The sequence below is a fragment of the Rhinopithecus bieti genome, unplaced genomic scaffold, assembly GCF_001698545.2.
Source record: "Rhinopithecus bieti isolate Rb0 unplaced genomic scaffold, ASM169854v2 scaffold_19901, whole genome shotgun sequence".
In the NCBI taxonomy this organism is placed as follows: domain Eukaryota; kingdom Metazoa; phylum Chordata; class Mammalia; order Primates; family Cercopithecidae; genus Rhinopithecus; species Rhinopithecus bieti.
The window spans coordinates 339846-352737 of NW_016809629.1; the positions used below are offsets into that span (position 1 = coordinate 339846).

The 12892-nt window shown below is 46.0% G+C and overlaps 1 protein-coding gene across 4 annotated transcripts in view; it reads right to left on the bottom strand.

Moving 5' to 3' along the window:
* Positions 1–1282: 1282 nt before the first annotated feature.
* The window catches only part of DKK4 (dickkopf Wnt signaling pathway inhibitor 4), a 13846-nt gene continuing 2236 nt past the window's right edge, over positions 1283–12892 (bottom strand). The window contains exons 3-7 of one of the 4 annotated variants that reach the window (XM_017889860.1): positions 11875–12069; positions 4139–4376; positions 2902–3052; positions 1971–2123; positions 1283–1574 (exon numbers count right to left, since the gene is read on the bottom strand). In XM_017889860.1, the coding sequence (XP_017745349.1) occupies positions 1315–1574; positions 1971–2123; positions 2902–3052; positions 4139–4249 (675 nt within the window). In that variant the 5' untranslated portion in view covers positions 4250–4376; positions 11875–12069 and the 3' untranslated portion in view covers positions 1283–1314. Of the gene's footprint in view, positions 1575–1970; positions 2124–2901; positions 3053–4138; positions 4377–7014; positions 7315–11874; positions 12364–12892 lie in introns of those variants that run through there. The other 3 variants (XM_017889861.1, XM_017889863.1, XM_017889862.1) reach the window with 3 other exon arrangements.

Below are 12892 nucleotides of genomic sequence, written 5' to 3' on the forward strand. Positions count from 1 at the left end.
ATTATATAAATATAAAATAGACAAAGTTATCAAATGGTAAGTAAAGCTACTGAAAACATGTGAAAATGCTTTATAACTTGCAAAGGACTATACAAACATAAGATATCTTTTGAAACTTCTTTATTAACCAAATTATTTTGTAGTGAAATGCCATTTCCCTTCTAAGAAATGAATGGAAATAAACAATAGAGTTTTAAGCAAAATATAGTATTTGCTGTGATAATTTTCCCTGGTAAGATGTAAGAATTAACTTACTTTTAACTTCAGATGCTATCATTTTTACCCCCTAGGATACTGTTAGGCACCAGCCCTTTACCAGAAATTGCTTAAAGATGTATTTGGAGAGAGAGATGTGACTCAGTTATAGTATATGTATTTCAAAACATCACGCTGTACACTGTAAATATATACAATTTCAATTCTTTGTTGTTGTTGTTGTTTTGAGACGGAGTCTCGCACTGTTGCCTGGGCTGGAGTGCAATGGTGCGATCTCGGCTCATTGCAACCTCTGCCTCCTGGGTTCAAGCGATTCTCCTGCCTCAACCTCCCAAGTAGCTGGGATTACAGGCGCCTACCACCATGCCCAGCTAATTTTTTGTATTTTTTAGCAGAGACAAGGTTTTACTGTGTTGGCTAGTCTGGTCTCGAACTCCTGACCTCGTGATCCACCCACCTCAGCCTCCCAAAGTGCTGGGATTACAGGCGTGAGCCACTGCGCTGGGCCTCAATTATTATTTTTTTTTTTATTTTTTTTTTTGAGGCAGAGTCTCACTCGTGTCGCCGGGGCTGGAGTGCCCAGTGGCCGGATCTCAGCTCACTGCAAGCTCCGCTCCCGGGTTTGCACGCCATTCTGCCCTCAGCCTCCCGAGTAGCTGGGATACAGGCGCTCCGCACTTCGCCCGGCTAGTTTTTGTATTTGTAGTAGAGGACGGGGGTTTCACCGTGGTTAGCCAGGGAATGGTCTCGATCTCCTGACCTCGCTGACGCCCGTCTCGCCCCCCAAAGTGCTGGGATTACAGGCTTGAGCCACCGCGCCCGGCCTGGGCCTCAATTCTTAAAGATTTGAATTAATTGAGTCCCTAGATTAGAAATAAATTTTTTTTGTTACAGAGTCCCATCAGTTTTCCGGAAAACAGACAAAAGCTAAAGCTAGTTTCATTCATCACAAGGTCGCCAACTCTTAGTTCTCTAGTTTCAGGCTATTTCACTTGCTACAAGATTTGATTTTAAGAGAGATCTGTATGGAAGCATTTTAAAGTTAATGTCCAAGATTGAGCTCAAATGCAATGTAGATTCTTCTTTATTTTGAAATATTCATAGCTTTTCTATTTTTTGGCATATTCTTAACCGTGCATGCTGCCGATTGCTGGTCAGTTGGCTTCGACACAGTAGTCCAGGGCCACAGTCGCAACGCTGGAAGATTTCTGGAGCTTGAGCAGTGTCTTTATGCCCTCTCCTGGAGCAGACCTGTCCCTCCAAAAGGACTGGCTTACATATTTTCGTCCAAAAATGACGAGCACAGCAAAGTCCAGGGCCACAGTCAAAAGTTCTCAGACAACTTTCTCCCTCTTGTCCTGTAACAAGGTTAATGTGGGCTTTAGTGATAAATAAGGAAAGTGGCCTGCCGGGGGTTTGCTACTGGGATAAGGGAATGGGACCTACGACTGACAGACACAAAGTAAAAATAGACACAGCACGCGGGTCTCACAGAGCTAGGTCTTACTCTAAAAGCGGTAATGCAATGGCGACTCCACCCCTACCCATCGGAATTGTTGTTACTGGCTGCAGACTACCTTAGGGTACTCTGTACGTGACCCCCACAGCTTCTTACAGAAAGAAATTACAAACAGCACATGCTCCGTAAGTGTTTCTGGGATGGAGAAGAATAAAATCAGTCTCACCCTGTCCTTAAGAGGCTGGGAGGAGAAAATGCATTTCTAAAATAAAATGTGCTCAGATGCTGTTCTTACCCTTCCTGCCTTGTGATTTCTTAATACTTGGCTTCCTCTTGGGTTGGTTTTCCTGGACTGGGTGCTCAGTTGTTACTTCCGCGTGTGTGCCATCTTGCTCATCAAGCTGCCTTTCCAATTTTGGGGTTGCGTCTTCCATCTTAGTACAAACATCTGAGGGACAACCAGGTGTAACTAGAATTACTAACTTCAAGGGGGAGAACCACAGACACACTAATTATCCTACTGTTGCATAGTTTGGTAGCACCTCTGCCTTCAGTTTATATATAACTTTCTAGATTTCTGGGACATGCACTAAATGTTTACATGCTCACATATGGCAGGGAAAGTAGCTAAGTGGAAGTTGGATTCCATTAAAGGTAGTTAATGGTATCCAAGTGGAAATGGAAGTATTTGAATGATTCCAACTTGAGTCTTTCCTTTAAAATCATTATCTCCAAGTCATTGGCAAGAGCTGTTGCCAGGAAATAAATTATTTTGTTTCATGAAGAAAAAGCAGGCCAGGCCTGGTGGCTTATGCCTGTAATCCCAGCACTCTGGGAGGCCGAGGTAGGTGGATCACCTGAGGTCAGGAGTTCGAGACTAGCCTGACCAACATGGTGAAACCCTGTCTCTACTAAAACTACAAAAATTAGCCGGGCGTGGTAGTGCATGCCTGTAATCCCAGTTACTCCAGAGACTGAGGCAAGAGAACCGCCTGAACCCGGGAGGCCAAGGCTGCAGTGAGCTGAGATCATGCCATTGTACTCCAGCCTGGAAACTCCATCTCCGAAAAAAAAAAAAAGGAAAAGAAAAGGCAGCTGCATAAATTTACTTCAAGCATGAATCTAGGAAGCGCCATTAGAGAGTATCTACCCTGGAATGTTCTAGTCTATGGGGCTTAGACACTACCTTTGGTTTAAAAACTACTGTTGGTGTTATGGTCGCTCACCATTCATGCAGAGTGTCCCAGGGCAGCACATGGCATCTCGCTGGCACCTCCTCCGCAACCCACGACATGTAGCACAGAACGGCTTCTCATCGTGGGACTGGAGGCAGAACTTTCTGGTATTACAGTCCGTGTCAGACAGGCACTGTGAGCCCTGTGGAGGGAATCTGTTGTCACAAGGCTAGGAAACGCAACACGATGGAAGATGACTTATTATTCAAGGCAGGAGGTGGAGGGAGCCAAAGGACAGTGGCACTGTGACAAACCCCAGGCAGCATCTTATTTTCCAGTGGAAATGGTTTTCTCCCACAAAGGGAAGCTCAGGTCACCTGGGGAGAGACCCAGGCCCTGCAAAGGCTATTTGAGTTTGAAAAATTGTCTTAACTCAGAATTTAGTTTTCCTGTGCTCTCTGTGAAAATGGGAAAAAATGTTTTCCTATGTGTGTCTTAACAGGTGATTATGAGATTTTCAATATATCTTAACTCTAGAAGCTGGCTGCAGTTTAATTAAATATACTATTGATGTTTTTGGCATTCTTGTTTGATTTTTCACTCTAGTGAATCACATTTAGCTTGCAGACCCTCCCTAAGTGAACTGTCCTTTGATTTTCAATGATGCCTCATTGACATAGAGAAAGAGATAGCGAAGATCAATTGTTCTCATCCACAGTTGATGCTTTTAATGTTGGTGTAGTATATATGATATATGTAATAATAGATAGGATATATAATAACATATACACATATATAAAGCGATCCCTAAAACAACTCTCTCTGTGAACTTAGATGGTGACAAGGCAATGCATCATGGCCCTCTGTTTAAATTCTCATTCCCATGTTTGCTGGCTTTGTGAGCTTGGGTAAGCTCTTCAAAATCTCTAAGTCTTATTTCCTCATCTGGAATTAGGGGGTGTTTCATCTTTCTCAAATTGTGAGGAAGAGTACATGAGGTATCACATGTAAAAGAGCTGGCACATGGTAGAGCTTCCAAAGTGTTCGTTTATTCCCTGATTTATAGACAAACTTATGGCCAAATGATGTGAAAAGCCACTGTGTTTATTTCATACATTCATGCTAAGGCCACTGATCCTACCAGGGTGCCCTCCCAAATCCAAAACCAATTCAATTTACCTGCTAGATAAGACATTTCACACATGAATCAAAACGACTTACTAAAGCCCAAACAGAACACCCCGACTGTCAGCAGCCCCGTACCTCACCCCCTCCCTAGCAGCCTTACTTTCCGGGCCCCAAGCAGGTCGGCAGAGCTCCTGATGTTGTTGAAGTCCAGGACCAGAGCTCCCAGGGGAGAGCAGAGCCAGCTCAGTCCCAGCAGGACGGCCGCCGCCATCCTTCAATCCCTGGGCTCCTGGAGGGTCTCAGCACTGTGCGTCACCGAAGCGAGGCTGCTCTCCACCCAGAGCAGAGCTTCCACTAAGCTGGCAACTCAGTACGTCGTCTGTTTGTCACTGCTTTTTCTGAAAGAGAAGCAAACCTTAGTCTGAGTAAGGTGCGTGAAATCGGCTGAGCCAAGTCTGACCAGCAGGTTCCTCCTGAAACTATTTATAACCAGATGTGCCCCCTCCCCATTCTGTTCCTTCCTCCTGTCCCACACAGGCTTCAACAAATCCCTTCAAATCTGTTTGATCAATCGTTCAAAACAAGGACTCAATAGAAGGAGAGAAGAGGCAGGGCCACGCAGCTTCTCCTCCAGGGGTTGAATCCCTCTTAATTATTGCATATCAAAGATAGTTCAAAGGGCCACGGCAGAGCAGGATGTCTGTATCAAAGGCAAACTGATAATCACCTGCATTTCCTACCTTCAGTAATCCTTTGGGGGTAGGGAGGGAGTCTGTCCTAAGATCTGTTTTCACAGCTAATTGTGCTCAAAGAAAGGATGAATCATACTGGCCAATATGCTATAGAGGATGCCAAAAACTAATGAGGTACAAAATACACTGAGAAGCTGTAAACTGGGCTTCAGATAGTGAAGACAGATAGAAAAAGAGAAAACGCCCCCTGATTAGCTCTGGCATCCAGATGTAACAGCACCTGTTCTGCCTAAATGCCATTTGGGAAATTACTTTCCTTTAAATGAAAATTGAACTGTTTGAAGTTAAGGTTCTTAGGAAAAGAATGTAATTTATGAAAGTCCCATTTTTCAGTGGTGGGGACAATGATAGAAAGCCCATTTTACACAATTCAGTAGGAAGCTTTGGGTCCATTTTATCAGCAATATATTTAATTTGCATTGTATTATGTATCGCTTCTCGGCCTTTTGGCTAAGATCAAGTGCACTGCATTATGTAAAACTCACTTAAGCAAAATGAGGATCCAAGTCTCTGGCTGATTTCAGATGAAATTTCATGTATTTCCAATTTTCCTAATACAAATTTTTTAAAACTTCTGCTTCATCCCTTTCCTGTCTGATTTATTTTTTTTTCCATTTGGACTATTAGAGAAGTCAGGTAATTTAGACATGTGCTTATCACTGTCATAAATACTTTAAGAGTAGAACAATCTATATCTGTGTCAAAAAATCATTTTTTCTTCATTGTTTCATTGCTCTTAGCATAGTCATCTGAAAGTGCATTTTTTTCTATGCCATAAATGATAATCTTATTATTTACTATGTTTTCCTGCAGAACAACCTAACATCAGTTCATTAACATGAATCTCGGCATTCTGTGCATGAGAACATTCTCAGTTTTGAGTAATGCAGTGCCGTTCTGAAGGTGATGCAGGTGATTCGAGCCTTCCCACTACTTGGCTCTCGTCCTTGGGTTGGTGTTGCCTGTCTACCTCTCATATGGAAGTTACTTATTTTAATCCCTTAAACTGACAACATCAAACACCCTTTGATAGCGTGATAACCCTGGTGACTAGGGGTATTACAGAATTTATTTTGAAGTTGGACAATTATGACCAAGGATAAAGGAGAGAGCCCCAGGGTTCTGTCTCTGCTGGGTTTCTCTGCTTCCTGCTGCCTCACTGTAAGGGAATTTCAGGTTACCAAAGGCCCCTGGCAATATACACAGGCGAAAGAACCGACAGGAACTCCTGTAACACGGCACAAACAGCCACTGAGCACTTAGCAGGAGCAGAGCCTCAGATTAGATGTCGGGAATAAAATTTGAAACTCCAATGGCCAGGCACAGTGGCTCATACCTGTAATCTCAGCACTTTGGGAGGCCAAGGTGGGAAGATCTCCTGAACTGGGGAGTTCAAGACCAGCCTGGGCAATGTATTGAGATCCTGTCTCCACAAAAAAAAAAAAAAAAAAAAAAAAAAAAAATAGGTCGGGCGCGGTGGCTGACGCCTGTAATCCCAGCACTTTGGGAGGCCGAGGTGGGTGGATCACCTGAGGTCAGGAGTTCGAGACCAGCCTGGCCAATACGGTGAAACCCTGTCTCTACCAAAAATATAAAAACTAGCCGGGCGTGGTGGTGGGCACCTGTAATCCCAGCTACTTGGGAGGCTGAGGCAGGAGAATTGTTTGAACCCAGGAGACGGAGGTTGCGGTGAGCCAATACGCTGCCACTGCACTCCAGCCTCGGCGACAGAGTGAGACCCCATCCCCCAACAAAAAAATTAGCCAGGCATAGTGGTGTTCACCTGTAGTTTCAGTGACTCAGGAAGCTGAGGTGGGAGGATCATTTAAGCCCAGGAGATTGAGGCTGCAGTGAGGTGCAGTGAGCTATAATTGCACCACTACACTCCACCCTCTCTCTGTACTCCACCCTCTCTCTCTATATATATTCTCTCTCTCTCTAGAGAGACAGAGAGATCCAGAGAGAGAAAGAGCCAGACAGAAAACTTGTATGTATGGATGATTGGGCCTGGGTGAGAGAGACAGCGAGCGTGAGGTCCAGACAGAAGACATGTATGTATGGATGATTTCAATATATTATGATTGATTTCAATATATTATGTTAAGCACTAAAATAAAGGTATAATGTAAGGGTGGAGGACTTATAAAGATATAAATACAGAGGAAGGCATGATTGAGACTTTCTAGAGAAATAAAGGAATGTGTTTACAGATGAGGTAATATTTGAGCTGAATTTTGTGGTTGCACAGGAGCTTCCTAGGTTGGGAAGTTGGAGATGTCCTCACCTGGGCTCAGAGGGTGAGGTGTGTGCGAGGGCGAGGAGGTGCACTCAGGCGCTAGTGAGAGATTCTGTGGCTGCGGCAGATGATGGAAGGACGAGATGAAGCAAGATGCAGAGATATGCCGTGCTAAGGAAATCAGATTCTATTCTCTGCACGATGTAAAGTCATTGGAGATATTTCAGACTGAGAATGGCATGGTCCGCTGGGTGCAGTGGCTCGTGCTTGTACCCAGCACTTTGTGAGGAGGATAAGGCAAGAGGACCACTTGAGGCCAGGGAGCAGGGAGCACTTGAGGCAGGGAGCCCGAACAATGAAGCAAGACCCTGTCTCCACAAAAAATAAAAAACATCAGCTGGGCATGCCAGCACATGCCTGGAGTCTCTGTTACTTGGGAGGCTGAGGTGGGAGGATCACTTGAAGCCAGGAGTTCAAGACCAGCCTGGGCAACATAACAAGACTCCATCTCTACGAAAAATACAAAAATTATCCTGGTGTGGTGGCACGTGTCTGTAGTCCTAGCTATTCAGGAGGCTGAGGTAAGAGGATTGCTTAAGCCTAGGAGTTCAGGGCTGCATGATCATATCACTGCACTCAAGCCTGGGTGACAAAGCGAGACTCTGTCCTCCCACCAAAAAGAAGGAAGGAAGGAAGGAAGGAAGAGAGAGAGAGAGAGAGAGAAGAAGGAAGGAACGAAGGAAGGAAGGAAGGAAGGAAGGAAGGAAGGAAGGAAGGAAGGAAGGAAGGAAGGAAGGAAAAGAGACGAGAAGAGAAAGGAGAAAGAAGGAAGGAAGGAAGGGAAGAAAGAAGAAAGAAGAAAGAAAGAAAGAAAGAAAGAAAGAAAGAAAGAAAGAAAGAAAGAAAGAAAGAAAGAAAGAAAGAAAGAAAGAAAAGAAAGAAAGAAAAGGAAGGAAGGAGAAAGGAAAGAAAGAAGGAAGGGTGAAAGGAAGAAGGAAAAAAATGAAAGGAAGAAAAATGAAAGGAAGGAAGAGAGAGAAAGGAAGGAGAAAGAAAAAGAGAAAGAAAAAAGAAAGAGAAAGGAAGGAAGGAAGGAAGAAAAAAAGAGAAAGAAAGAAAGGGAGGAAGAAAGGAAAAAATAAAGGAAGAAAAAAGGAAGGAAGGAGAGAGGAAGGAAGGAGAGAGAAAGGAAGGAGAAAGAAAGAGAAAAAGAGAAAGAAAGTGAGAGAAAGAAAGGAAGAAAGAAAGAGAGAAGGAAAGAAAGAGAAAGAAAAGAGAAAGAAAGACACTGGTGTTATCTAATTTGCTTTCAGGGCACAATGCTGGTGGCAGTGTGGTGCTTAGGTTGCACTGGGAGAGAGGGGAGGCTGGGGGCCACTTAGGACTCAGTTGTCATTGCCCCGATGACAATGAAGGGTTCAATTTGAGGCAGTGACACAGTGACAATGGGAACCAAGCAAAGGATGGGAGTCTGAAGTTCAAGCTGCATCACTGGATGTGGGAGTGGGGAGTTGGGATGATCCTGCCCTCTCCAATTTGGTGCACTGGGTGGGTAGAGGTGGGCCTAGAGACAGAGAATTCAGGATGAAAATCAGGTTGGGGGAGCAGGATAACAGGGTGCCTTGAGCAAAGCTGTCCGCACAATCAACCGTTTGCAGGATGTCTACTGTGGAGATATAAGAGTAGCCACTGTGTCTTTCAGGAACCATGCTCTCCATTTTGCCTGGGAGAGACAGGGGAGAGGAGCGGGTGCAGGCACCAGATGCCAGAGAGTCACCAACAGGGGCTGAACAACACTGAAAAGCAACCCTCTGTCTGTCTATGTCTGTCCATCCCTGTCTCTGTCTCAGTCTCAGCACTGAGAGAATGTGGGCTTTGGGGCCGGGTCTGACTCCATCACCAGCTGGGCCTCCCCTCCGCTGTCTGCCCTGCTCTGTGCATACACCAGTCCGTCACAGCGCTTCTAAAACCCCACTGCAATCATCTACTTCTTGTCTCTGCAACTAGACCATAAACTCGAGTGGGGCGCCGTGGCTCATGCCTGTAATCCCAGCACTTTGGGAGACCGAGGAGGGTGGATCACTTGAGGTCAGGAGTTCGAGTCCAGCCTGGCCAACATGGTGAAACTGCATCTCTACTAAAATACAAAAATTAGCTGGGCGTGGTGGCACACACCTGTAATCCCAGCTACTCGGGAGGCTGAGGCAGAAGAATTGCTTGAACCCAGGAGGAAGAGTCTGCAATGAGCCAACACTGGACTACTGCACTCTGGCCTGGGCGACAGAGCAAGACTCCATCTTAAAACAAACAAACAAACAAACAAAAAACACGACAAAAAACCCCTAAACAAATGCCTCTCATCCATTTTCCAAGCCAGAACTTTCCATCTTCCATAGACTTTAGTGCCTAGCATCTACCATGGCCCTACCTTGGCAGGCTGTCAATGGATATGTGTTCGATACAACTCATCAAAGAAAAATCCCCCTTAATCTGAGGCCTCATTTTGCAATAAGACTGGGATTTCGGTCTCTAAAAAGCCAGAGCAATTTTGGAGGAAAGTAGGTATGTGAAGTAGTTTCTGGAAAATGACTTTCGGTATATTTTCAGATTTCTCAAGGCTGCTTGCCTGCTACTAATCAGCACACTGTCCCTCAGCGAGAATGCTAACAACTGAAATGAGATGCCCCTGTGGCAGCGTTTACTGCCAGGAGCCTGGATCTCCATTATTTGGGGATTAGAGGTGATGGGGCAGTGGGGAGAGGATGGCAGGGAGAAGTAAGTGGGGAGAGGAAAACTTTAAAAATGTTGGTTTAAAGGGTGTCCTCTCTGCTTTTAGGCAAGGCCACAAGCTTCATGGCACAGGCCACAGCAGCAACGACCTCGCAGAACCCACTCCACAAGTCTTCCTGAGTGGCACCTGGAGCCATGGCTGTCTTTTGAAAAGCAGCACCACAAGACACTTCTTTAGCCACAGAACAAAGGAAGCCATTGTGCAAAGTTCTGGCCAAGGCGCTGCCGTACTGATGCCCCCTGGCAAGGATTATGGGTTAACTGAAAATCTCAGGCTGATGCTTCAAGTTTTGCAGTGAGCACCTGGCCCATGGGAACACTAAAATCGAGTAATACTGACTAAGCTTAGAGCAAATAAAATTTCTCAAAAAGAAATTTCCAGAGGTTCCAGTTTCCACACTAATTCCACTCTTTGGATAAAAATTGCAGACTTGTGTTTGAGACCTGCCACCTGTGTCCTCCTGCACGACAGCTGCTGTGGTTCACGTCAAAGCCTGGGTGTCCGATTGTTTATACTCATCCAGGAACGGAAAGTTTTATTTGTTATGCCTCCTGTGTCAAAACCAGTTTGATTTCCATAAATTTTGCTTTCCTTAAAATAAAATCAAAGTAACGGAAGCAAGCAGGTCTTTGGCAGAATCTCACAGGAAATGTTCCATAAAATAAAAGATGAGAAGGGGCATGCTGATGGGGCAGGCAGACAACCACAAGATGTGATCACAGAGATGACGGAAACGTTGTCATTTGGTTCCCTTAGGTCAGAAGGTAAGGCCAGCCCTCCATAAGGCTGGGGAGTGAAGGGCAGCACCCAGGGACAGCACAGCGGGGATGCCAGGGTGGCTGGTGCCAGCCACTTTTGCAGACGGTGTGGCCTGTGGCAGGTCATGTCATGCTCAGCCTCAGTTCCTTCTGGTCTTGAGGGCTTTTTACACACCAGTGTTCTGGGAGATTGGGCTGGCATCTGCCATGGCCCCCGAGTTGCTCAGCTCCAGGAGGCACCTTTGGACCATGTTCCACGCACATGGCCCACGCCTTTGGAGCTGTGCAATGTGCTGGTGCAGGGAACCTCCCTTTCCGCAGCAACAGCCTTGGAGTTGTCCTGACTCCACATCAGGCATCTGGCTGGGAATAGCACCAGGCTCCCTGGACTCTCCTTCCTCAAAGATAGGCTCTGCCATTGTTTTGTTTTAAAATAATATCAGGATGGCCAGGCAAGGTGGTTCACAACTGTAATCCAACACTTTGCAAGTCCGAGGCAGGCAGATCACTTGAGGTCAGGAGTTCGAGACCAGACTGGCCAACATGGCGAAACCCCGTCTCTACTAAAAATACAAAAATTAGCCAGGCATGGTGGTGCGCACCTATAATCCCCGCTACTCAGGAGGCTGAGGCAGAAGAATCACTTGAACCTGGGAGGAGGAGGTTGCAGTGAACCAAGATCACGCCACTGCCCTCCAGCCTGGGGAACAAAGCAAGACTCTGTCTCAAAAAAGAAAAAAAAAATCATTAAGTTGTGTCCATTTGTGCCTTCCTAGGTCCTAAGTGCCTCACCCTCCCTGCCCTGTTCCTGGGCACTATCCTGCTTTCCTTCCTCTGTGCCACGCTGTGCCACGCTGTGGTTGACATGTTCATGGGACACAAAACATGGGTGGGGGGTCTGCCATCTTTGGATCTGGGCCCTAAAATGCAGACCAAACTGGGTATCATTCTTCATTTCTTTATTTTTAGGGACAGAGTCTCATTTTGTCACCTGGGCTGGAGTGCAGTGGTGCAAGCACAGCTCACTGGTAGCCTCAAACTCCTGGGCTCAGCTCCCCGAGTAGCTGGGACTACAGGCGCATGCCACCACAATAGCTAATTTTTGTATTTTTTGTAGAGATGGGGTCTTGCTATGTTGCCCAGGCTGGTCTTGAACTCTTGGGCTCAAGTAATCCTCCCACCTTGGCCTCCCAAAGTGTTGGGATTACAGGCATGAGCCACAGTGCCCACCTACATCTGATTCTTTTCCTTAGATGTAAGTTGTGAATCCTGTTGCATTAGGAAACCCAGTCTTTCTAGGCGTTGAGGTGCATCTGGCTCAACGAGTGTGATCTTGGCCCCTCTGTCCCAGGCTCCTACCTTGAGTGTCGTCCAGGCCTTCCCAGGACTTTGGCCAAAGAAAGCTGCCTGCAGTTGAAGCCTCCCTCTAGGGTGGGCCTTACCCAGCCAGGAGTTTCCCTCTGGGCATCTCCATGTTAAAAATGAAGACACCGAGACTGGGAGGGACCAGTAACCTGTCACAGGTCCACAACGAGGGGGCTGCAGACCTGGGATCTGAACATAAGAATTCTTGTTTCAAAGTTCATTCTTTCCTCTGTGCCCACTACACTCACTAACTGACGTCTATTTCCAAACACCAAGTTGATGGAAACAACATAAAATCACAAGGAACACTGCCTGTGCTATTTTCCAATTACGACTCTGGGTGTATGTGACCTCCTTCTTTGCCAAACTGTCTCTGATTAAATGGGAGGCTAGAGCTTCACTAGGAAGTTACTGAGACTAAATGACTTGTAGGTGGTGTCATCAGGGCTGTAACGTAGCTGTGTGTGGTACAGTGACAGCATTGGTTTCTCCATAAAATGACTTAGTAATTACTTGCCGCCCTTCTGACATTCAAATTAGACTTGCGGCCAGTGCTAATTCCAGCACTTTGGGAGGACAAGGCAGGAGGACTGCTTGAGCCCAGTAGTTTAAGACCAGTCTGGGCAACATAGTGAGACCCCATTTCTACAAAAAATAGAAAAATTAGCCTGGCGTGGTGGTTTACACCTATAATCTCAGCTACTCGGGAGGCTGAGGCGGGAGGATCGCTTCATTCTGGGAGGTTGAAGCTGCAGTGAGCCGAGATGGCACTGCTGCACTCCAGTCTGGGCAACAGAGTGACACCCCATCTCAAAAAAAGAAAAAAATCTAAAAACAAAACAAACTAGATTCTGACTTTGGTAGAAAGTCCTCAGACACAGCTTTGATCCTAATTCATAGCTTATGTGTTCATAACCTCATGAAGATCTTGGGTGAGGCTCTGGGGACCCAGGGGGAGTGGGAGGGGAGGTTGTCATCTTGGCGCTTCCACACACAATCCCCGCCCCTCCCC